This window comes from Doryrhamphus excisus, chromosome 20, assembly GCF_030265055.1.
Source record: "Doryrhamphus excisus isolate RoL2022-K1 chromosome 20, RoL_Dexc_1.0, whole genome shotgun sequence".
In the NCBI taxonomy this organism is placed as follows: Eukaryota; Metazoa; Chordata; class Actinopteri; order Syngnathiformes; family Syngnathidae; genus Doryrhamphus; species Doryrhamphus excisus.
Window position 1 is genome coordinate 2,854,687 of NC_080485.1, and position 10,690 is coordinate 2,865,376.

Below are 10,690 nucleotides of genomic sequence, written 5' to 3' on the forward strand. Positions count from 1 at the left end.
AAATAACCAATTAGCTAAAAATGTCATCCAATACTTCTCTACAAGAGAGGAGAAATATGATCTCAGGGAAGAAGTACATTTGAAACACTTCTATGCTAGGACTACGTTATGCTAGCCATAGCATTTCAGTATGTGGAATCAAACTATGGAATGGATTGAGTAAGGAAATCAAACAATGCACAACGATGAGCCAATTCAAGAAACAATACAAGCAGTTGATGTTTGCTAAATACAAGGATGAAGAGTCTTGAACCAGTCATGATGTGCTATATATATCACTATATTGACACGCACTATGGTACCCATTATGGCATTGGATGCTCATATCACCCAGTACTTCGGTATGAGGTGAATTATTTAAAAAATAAAATAAAAATAAAACCTTAAGCTGTATTATGGAAAGCAGGAAGTGAACAAATGTAACAGTTACTGATTGTAAAAGTACCAGATGGAGGGGTAGGATTTAATAAGCTTTGCTTCTTCCTACTCCTTTTGGACATGAGGAAGTGGGAACTGATTATGGGATGCACTCAATTGTAATCTGATGCATGTTCAACTGAAACCATTACCATTTACTGCCATGCCCCCTCTAGGGGACAGAAATGTTTCCACGATGGATTCGATTCAAAACTGATATTATCTATTTATTTACATATCCCCTGCGATAACATCAACTCGGATTATTTTTTGTGCAATTTTCGGCTACATTTTTAAAAGAAAAAAGGAAGTGAAAGCATCCCAATTTGGAATGGCAGCTGTTCCCTCTGACACACTTTTGCTTCTTGTTTTTTTAAATCAAAGTCCTACCTTTCAAAAAGCAGCCTGGACACGTCATCCAGACATCGGCAAGCTGACACACACACACAAACACTTATTAATTCACCAATGGGCAATGGCGAGTCATCATGCTTGTGAGTGTTTTAGGAGGCCACACACACACACACACACACACACACGAGAGAGAGAGCGCGAGAGAGAGACAATTAAATCACAGTGAGTGTCAGTGCAGCACTGCGCCTCCTGCTTTTACAACTTTAATGCATGAAACGGTGACGGCGATAAAAATAAAGCTGCATAAATGAGTCAGGAGCCGCGTTAAGGGTTGCCATTGTGTCAGTTTGGTTTCCAAAGTGGCGAAGCATCGACGAGTGAGGTCTGTCTTTTGTCTGCATAATCACCTTAAATATGTACGAGCTTTAACCTTTAAAAGGATGAGTGCAACGCAAGCAAGGCCATTGCAGGGGTGTGTGTCGAGCGTACAAACTCCAGCTCGGCTCGGCTTTTGATGCACTCGGAAGGCGTCCTTCTCAACAGGAAGTGAGAAGATCAAAGACGAGTGATTTTATCAAATAGAGCCCTTGTCGACTGTTTGTAATGCTTTATTGTTCATCAGGAACACCCACTCTGTCACTACGATGCCAGGAGGAGAGACAAGTGCTCTTTTAAAACCCAGCGTGTTGATCTCCCCCCTGTTATCCAGATGAAAACGGATTTATTCAAACCTCCCATCAACTGACACTATAAATAGATGCTAGTAGAAAATCTTCCAAGAGAGGCAAAAAAATAAGCTCTGCTCTTAAGCTGATATTAACATACTGATAGAAAAATGTCAAATGTCACGCTGTAGCAGAGAATTCCCTGTGCAAAAAAGCAAAAGTCCTGTTGTTGGAATTGATTGGAATTAAACAGAAAAAGTACTGTAGAATTAAACAGCGAATGCACTATGATCGAACCCGCTCCAGCTTGCACACGTAGAAAGCGCTCACACGTACCCTTGATTGACACAAGCTGATGCTGACACATGGCCACACACCGCTGATCCACTTAGCAAAAGGGTACCGCACCTGGGTGGGTGGGACTCGAGGACAGCATAACAGAATAGACACCTCCTAGTTCCAGGCTTCTTCTTTCTTCCATGATGGAATAAAGTCCAGTGACATCTTTGTGACATCTTCCAGACAATTACTTCACTAAAGACTTCTTTGGATAAACATCCATCCATCCATTTTCTATACCGCTTATCCTCATTAGGGTCGCAGGGTCATGCTGGAGCAAGAGGCGGGGTACACCCTGGACTGGTCGCCAGCCAATCGCATGGCACAAACAACCATTCCCACCATTTGGGTTTTTCAACGAGTGTCATTATTTTTTTTTAATATAAGATGATGTGGTAAAGGTAAATAATAGCAGTTTGTTGACAAGATGCCCAAATTGAACTTAGTCACTTGCGGGGAAATGTATAGATCAGGGGTGCTCATTAAGTCGATCGCGATCTACCGGTCGATCGCGGAGGTGGTACTGGTCGATCGCGGCGTGACATTAAAAAAATATCATCCCAGCATCAATGCCGTCACTTGATTGATATACAGGGCAGCCATTCAGATGACAACTGAATGTTGCCCTTCGGGTGACCAATCAAATCAAACAACGTCTCTAAGTGCAGCAGAACTTACGATGTCAGCCTATCATCCATCCCCGTTACTTGATTGACATATAGGACAACCAGTCAGATGACAACTGAATTTTGACCTTTAGGTCACCGCTCATGCGTAAACAACGATGCAAAGTGCTAAGCTAGTCGGCGAATTGCGTCAGATTTTAAGCCCTAGCTAAAGTTTATGGTCACTAAAATGAGTGAAGGAGCTGGACCAAGTAAAAAGGCAAAAACATATCACTTCCATACGGAATGGGAGGTGGACTTTTTTTTCCACAATGTCGTTTTCGAAGTGCGTTTGCCTGGCTAACCTGGCTATCAGCAGCTACTGTCCGGACTATGCATCCCTGGCTGATTCAATTCAGTGCAAGTCATCAAAGTAAACTCAGGTAATTACAAAAAATGTTAATAGTTAATTATGTGTGTTTTGCAATATTGGCTCATTTGGTTATGTAAGGTACATCAACATACATTGTACGTACAAATAATCCTCAATACATACGTGAGTAGATCATTTTGACTCGGTCATTTTAAAAGTAGCTCGCATGCTGAAAAAGTGTGAGCACCCCTGGTATCGATATTTTCTATTAAAACCTTTCTTTTGAGCTTCATCCCTTAGACTACATTGTCTTTGTCTGTCCTCTTTCAAAATGGCACCAACCTCTGAAATTGACATAATCCATCATTCATTAAGTTACCATTTGGGGGCCATAGTATAGGCTTTAGCTTGGGAAAGCTTGTGCATTAATCCGGCTCTGCTTGTGACCTATTGGGTACGTTAATTTCTTAATGCCATGGATAACCAATAGCTTATGCATTTCAATATGAAGTTTATAGAATGACACAAGTTCAAAGTCAAGATAAAGTGTCTAAAAAAAACCTCCTGGTTGTTTCAGGGTGCTTTTAAAGATTATACAAGCACTGACTACAACTCGGAAGTCCACGATTGATATGTACACATTTTTCATACTCTGGTTTCAGTTTCCAGTTTAGTTTGTGAAACCTGGAAGGGATGTCTCCCATTAAGGATTTTTATAGTGTGGAGACACCGGTACTGTGGAGTTCTCACAGATAAGTCAAAGATCTGTGATAAAAAAACATTGGCTTGGCGAAACCCAATATCCAAGTGTATGATGTTCAACCAGACGCAATGAACAAAATAACTTCAAAACTGCAAATCTGGAAGACACGCTGGGATTCACTTTTACGAGTTTACGCGCCATCTTGCATAAGTATTCCATGAGAATCGTCAAATATTCAACTATTCCAAGAAACCCCTCCTGGATAATGGGTGCGTGTCAAGGGGCCACCATACACTGCCCCTGCTAGCTCCTCCCCCTGCAAACACGCTTGTGTAGCATGACGTGCACCTTTCAAAAAATCGATACAGACTAAGGCTGTGATTGATAGGCTGGTAGTACACTATTTCCGGTGTGTATACACAACACGTTCAGAAGGCTTTTCGTCAGTGAACGCTGTCACCTCCAAATTTCAGATCAACATTTGCAATAAAAATAGCTGTTGCAACACATTGATCCTGCGATCACACTTTTCTCAATAACACTTCTTAATTGAGATAATTTCTTTACAATAAAGTAAGCTACGAAATAGCAGATGAGGGTTGACGTGTGGCTCGTTTTTTATTGACACATTTTCCAAATAAAATTTGAACAAAACAATTCTAAAATCAAACAAAAGTCATACCACAAGAAAAAAATATGATACTAATGCCTAATAATACCGCAAAGCTTTGTCTTTAAAAATATATAACGCCTTGTCTTTAAATATATATAACATATTTTAACTGTTTACTAATTAAGGTCCCATTTCCGACAAGATGTATGATTTAGTCAGTTCTGTTTGCTACACTTTTTTTGTATTCCCATCATCAAAGGTTATAAAGGGTACCAAAATAACCCTTTTTGGCACAATACTTCAGGGTACCAATCAATGTTTCTGATTGGTCAAAGATGTAATAGTCATGTACCATTCCAGACCAAACTGCTTTGCTTGATGGAAACATGGCTTACATACGCTGACACATACGCTGTTCTTCCTATTAAAAATCGGTCTTGATGTCCCAAATTTTGATGCGTCAAGAACATCAACTTGCATGTCTAAAATAGAAATAGAAATCCACTTCATGCATTCCAACACAATTTCTAAATACAATCCATGCAGCAGCAGCCTCCCAACATGTACAACTACTGCATAAAAGCATATACTTGTTCCCTTTGTGGTCTCGAGGGAGTGATTCCTGCAACTGTTTCCTTAATCCCACAAGGGAGAAACTGAAGACCAATAGCAATTGTCCCATCATTATACCCGCCCTTTAAATAAAAAAGGTTAACTCATTGGTGCATCTCTCAAACAACGCTATCCGTTTTACCGCAATCATGTACTATATGTGTCAAAACGGGCTCCCCACGTAGCTCAAATGTTCCCACTTTGGTCTATTATGTCCTTATCAGAAGCGTTTACTGTTACAAGCCAATGTGCAGTCAGAACATGTTGCATTGTCCTATGGCAGCACCGCAGTGAAAACACATAAAACCTTACAGTCTCATCATATTGATTGTAAACATCCGACCATGAGTTTTAAAAGCTAATCAGCAAATGTTGCATTGTGTCCGCCATATTCATGACACAAATAGCAATTGCATCCGTTGCTTCTATTATTAAGAAAGCCACTTTTTGCAGCCATTTTGACTGTTATAGGTGCAATTTGCAGCATTTTATCTGACTGTATAATAAAAACTGTATAATACAGTGGAAACTCTGAGGTTAAACACAATCTGTATTTGAAAAGTATTTTCCCCATCCGTTCCACGGTGAAACATGACTGGCGTGAACGTAATAGTGTTTAATATGAAGACATTCATACAATTGTAGAAAATCTACCATAAATGCTTAATCATAAGAGGGTGTTTAGCTACCTAGTTACCTTGGCGAAAACGTACAGCATAACAACCTTTTTTTACACTTTAATAGCGATTTGGAGTGTATTAGGAAGTGAAAAGCTCTCTTTGACCATTTCCTTTTTAAAGGGGACTTATTATGATCATTTTTCAGCCCTTTGTATTGAGTTGTGGACTCCTATAGAGCAGCTACACATGATAACCAGCACACAAAGCTTTTTCTTCAAGAATCTGCACATATTCAGCTGTATTTCTTTGGACTTCATGGTTCCCGCAAAAAATGGCCTGTTAACGTATTCCACCCACGGCCCGCCTACAGGCACACCCACTCCGCTGTAGTTGGTCACACTAATGAGTACTCAAAAGGAGTTCCGGTTTGTGCCAGTATAGGAGCTCATAATAAACGCTGATTTTTTTTTTTTATGTCGGCTTTTAACACACAGCCTTATGTGATTCGGAAGTAGAGACTGTAAAGTCCGAATTTCCTCAAGAAAAGAGGTTACTTCAAGACGTCTCTCAATGATAAGTAGCTTTAGTATTTTAGCGTTGGTAACCGACGTTGGTATCCCTGTATGCAAGTGCTTTTGCTCCTTGACTTCCACAAAATAAACACAGGACAGTAATAAATTGTTACTTACTGCTTGCTCAGTCCACACGACCAAGTAACGTTGGAAAAGCGTCAGGCTTCAGCAAGTTTGTCGGCTAGTCCAGCTGCATACTGGCCCATGTTCACAAAACGGTCCAGTGTGAAATGCCGTGGACGGGAACTCCAACCACTTTTGCCTGATGGTGACGTTTTTAGGAATTGTAAGTAAATATGTCTTTCCCTTTCGGGGCATTGCTAGCAAGTAAACAGCGGAGCAGCGCTTGGGGGAGGGCAGAGAACTTATATATGAGAAAGTCCACCCCTCTGTGACATCACAAAGGAACGGTTTTACCACGCCTTTTGAAACCGAGCATTGAGCCATCCCAAGCTTCTTTTAGAGCTCACTTCCAAATGCGCCAACCTCATTAGCTGAAACTTTGGTATCGTTTAACACAGGAATACAACATTATAACTACATTTATAGGGCAAAAAGTGGAAAAAGCATAATAGGTCCCCTCTAAGTATATTATACAACACCGTATTGACAGAACCAATATTGTATTTGTAGTAAGTAGCAAATCAGCTAGAAATTTATGAAACAAAATAGTACAGTAAGTATAACATGCCAATTCACACCAATACCTGAGTAGCAACTGACATTTTAAAAAGGATGCAAAGGAAGACAACTGCTGGATGCTGACCACTCTTGATACTTTAAATGCAGTTCTTTTCATCTTGTGGAGTTAATAAAAACTAAAAACAGCCACAGGCGTTAATGCCAGTCATTTTAGGTCAGAGTGTAATTAAAGATCCCCGCGGTTATTTGCTGTTGTAGCATTTATGTTGAATAATTATAGTAATTACTGTTATTGCTAAGACGTATTATTAAGACGTAAAATAACTTTTGAAATCACTTTTTTAGCCTACTTACTTGTCACACGAGTGTAAAAAACATTGATTGACAAACATTGTAAGGTGATACTGGAGACTGCTTATTTTGCATAAAATTTGCATGCATATAATTCTTATTCTAATTATTCTAATTCATGCAGCTCATGGTTTTTGAACTGCGATGCTGTGATATATGCAGATGTCTTGCATTAAGACCTATTTTTTGTCGCAAAAAAGCGAAAAACGTCTGGTATATTATATTTTGTCATGCCACCCCTGTGGGATAGACTTTTTTTTGCACCCCCTCTGAATTAAAATACCATTTAGAGCCTGATTATTATTTCTTTATCTGTACAAAGCACTGCATGGGATGCTGCCAACAGCAAATTTATACAATCACCTGATTATGAAACTAGATTAATAACACAAGCTGAGATAACATCTGCAACAACGTAAAATTCCCAAGTTAAGATTAATCACGCCCCCTTGATATTCCACTATTTGAAAAGCACCGCTCTTGTGTGACATCCTGCAAGAGTGCCCTTCAAACTTCATCGTCTTGGCATGAGTCACACATGACGATTAATTCGAAATTGTACGACAGACTTCAGAGGTTCCACTGTAAAAGTTGACAACTCCAAGCTCTTTTATCCAATTTGTGTGGCAGCAACCATCTTAACGAAACCTCTACTGTATGTGTGCTCTTTGTTTCATGGGCCATCACACTTGAGACATGCAGTATTACAGGGCAGAAGTAGGGAGTGATCGACGTGCACATTAAATGACACAGTGCTCCGTTACTACGTCAGCACAGAGGACGAGGAAGAAGAGGGACAGGATACTCACCTTCCTTAGGAGGCCGCTTGACTTCGGCACTCAGATTGCAGACCTGGCCTGCGTGCAGCTGTGGCGACAAGCAGCCCTCCGTCTGCGCGTTGAGGGGTAAAACCACATTGTTGAGCATGAGCATGCTCTCGGATTCTCCGTCTCCTAAATGCTGGGGACACGTGCATTTTGTGTACACTATGCCGCACGTCTCCACGGTGCCTTTCTCTAATTTCAGGCAGTTTTCCAACCACGTACAAAGCACTTGACAACCAAACTGGCTGGGGCTGGCCTTGTTCAACACCAGAAACTCCACGATTGACTTCTCTTCTTCGTCCAGCTTCTGCAGCATCAATCCGTTGGAATCAGAGGGGAAAACTCTCCGCAGCTGAACAAAATTCTTGTCGTAGAGTAAAAACACATAAATATTCTTGGAATCACACAGGTACACGATGGACTCGTTGACCTTGAGCAAGGCATTGATCTTCTCGTGCGAGTAGTGATCAAACTGATAGGCGAGCAGAGAATACTCTGAGCAGCTCAGGTCTTGCTTGTATAGCTTCAGGTAGATGCTGTATTTGGTCGGGTCTGGGTTTTCAAGTGTCCATGTACAGTTGGTGTAGTTCTTCGGGAACATTTCAGTCACAGAGTAGGATCCATAGATGACCCCTTTCACCAGAGTGGAACACCAATAATCTTGGGCACCAGTTAATCCAAACATAACCAGAAGATAGGTGGAAAATATATAAATCAACAGGTTGCGAACAGCCTTCATCCTATGTCATTTGGCCTGCGAGGAGAGACAAAGGAGCAACATGGATGATCTATGAAGAGTCATGTATTTCTCATCATGGACATAAAAACAAGGCACATAAACCTCGGCTGCATGTGTTGTGACTGCCTCACTACTGTACTTTGTGCAAACATTGCCACCTTGTGGTTACTCTGGTCATTATTTATTTATTTCTGGGTGGATATGTGTGCTGGGGTGACGTGCGTGAGACATTTAGAGGCTGTTATCTGGGTCAAAAGTAGGAAAATGTCTTTTGATCAATGCTCAAATTGCGTCATTTCTATATGCCATTTCTATATGTGCAAGTGTGCGAGCCCCCCCCAATCCTGCCCCCTCCATGCAAACTTGCATGCACGTTTTACAAAAAGAAAGCAGATTTAAGTCAGACTACATGAAATAAAATGCTTCATTTTTCAACCAGTGTGTGTGAGTGCGCGTGCACGGGAGGCGTGTGAACGAGGAGGCGAGGACGGAGATGGGTAGAGAGGGAGAGAATGTGAGGGAGAATGCAATGCCATGTCCTGATTGCTTTAATCCTGCAGGCAATGCAGCTGCGAGCGGGTGCGTGCGTGGGCGCGCGTGCTCGTGCGCGCAACCGCGGAAGGGAAGGCGATGGAATCGCACGGCTGATGCGTTCACATACAGACTAGGAAAAGAATAGTGTGGAAATGGTGGCTTTCGAACTTATCTGTCGTGCGTGGCTCGCGGCATGGATCATGGGCTCTTATCGAGATGCACATGAATCCTTGTGCAAGATTCATGTGCAGGGGCGTCAAGAGGGAATCGGTATTCCCGGGGACGAGGAGGAGAAATGGGTCGTCAGGAGACAGACACTTCCAAAAAGCAATCGTCTGTCTTCTGTTGAAGCGATGTGAATGGAGACACTTTAAAGTGATGTTTGTCTTTTAGGAGACAAGATCATTGCCTTAAATTAAAAAATACGTGGACGCATGCATGCTTCACGGACACACTCACGCTTATTTAAATGCACAAACTTTGAGCGTGTAAATTATGAAAAGAAAATCTTACCTTACACCGCGGAAGCTATGGCTATTTTCCCAACATACTTGAACACATCCTTTATAAATCAATTCCGCAGCCCTCAAGTGATTCCATACTCCAACACGCGCTCACACGCACACACGCACGCACACACAAGTCCGGCGCAACAAGATGCTTCAAAAAATAAAAGCAAATACAATATGCGTTATTTGCCCGCTCGTATCCACGGTCCTCCTCCTCATCATCTGCACAGGCTTTCCCATCCACAATCAAATCAAGCAGAGCCAAGCGACAGTCACTGAATTTAACACTAAAGAGAGAAATTCTTTCCAAAAAAAAAAAAAAGATCTTTGATTTTACAATAAAACCACAGGTTTATTCGTCATTTCTATTCCATTCCCGAGCAAGTCGCCAAAAAGCATCCTCTCATCATGTCGAGGAAGCGGAGAAAGGAAAAAAAAATCCGTGTTTAGTCGGAGATGTTTAGGGAGCCAGCGAGAACGCAAAAAGGCGCTTTACTGGCTGCTTGCAGAGCTCCAGGAGCGGGCTGCAATATCACGTCACACTCTCAGCAGCACCATGCACACGTACGTTCACTTCTTACTGCGTCTGGCACCAGCACCCACTTTCTTCCCTGCCCTCCTCCTCATCCTCATCCTCGTCCTCCACCTCCTCCTCCCGTTTTTCCTCTTTTTCTCCCCACTTAATTCCGATCAAAAGGGGTCCCCCCTGAACCGGACCCCTCTCACTTGTGCTCAGACAACGTTTGCAGCGTGCGGCGTCCTTCAAAGCTGGAATATTTCAGGAACTTTTTATTAGATTTTTTTTTTTTTGTCTCCACATTTGGATGAGATTATCTGTGATTTCCAAAATAAGATCAGCGCCCTCTGTCACTGGGACCTGAATGTTGCTGGTGCCTTTGGATCATCCTGATGACTGCTTGCTTTTCATTTTGCGCTGCACAGTGATGGAACATTGATTTATTGTAGCGCACCTTTTTACACTGGATTATTATTATTATGCTGTTTTTTTTTTATTGGAGCTCGCTTTTGTTTATTTATTTTCACCTTCTTAGATGTCAACATGGGGATGCAAAACATTATCTGCGCCTTCAGACTTTTGTTACCCGCTTGGTGAAACTGCAATTCCCAATGTATCCACCAGGTAGCGCAACAATGTTTCCATCAACTACAAAATCTAAAGATATGTATTTTGGTTGTCGTAAAACAGAGGTAGGGAAC

The 10,690-nt window shown here is 41.6% G+C and overlaps 1 protein-coding gene across 8 annotated transcripts in view; it reads right to left on the bottom strand.

The window, feature by feature from the left end:
* adgrb3 (adhesion G protein-coupled receptor B3) overlaps positions 1-10,101 on the bottom strand; it is a 170,583-nt gene extending 160,482 nt beyond the window's left edge. For 3 of the 8 annotated variants that reach the window (XM_058058090.1, XM_058058087.1, XM_058058093.1), the window contains exons 1-2: positions 9,477-10,099; positions 7,676-8,444 (exon numbers count right to left, since the gene is read on the bottom strand). In XM_058058090.1, coding sequence (XP_057914073.1) covers positions 7,676-8,429 — 754 coding nt within the window. In that variant the 5' untranslated portion in view covers positions 8,430-8,444; positions 9,477-10,099. Of the gene's footprint in view, positions 1-7,675; positions 8,445-9,476 lie in introns of all 8 variants that reach the window. The other 5 variants (XM_058058094.1, XM_058058088.1, XM_058058086.1 and 2 more) reach the window with 2 other exon arrangements.
* Positions 10,102-10,690: the final 589 nt, after the last annotated feature.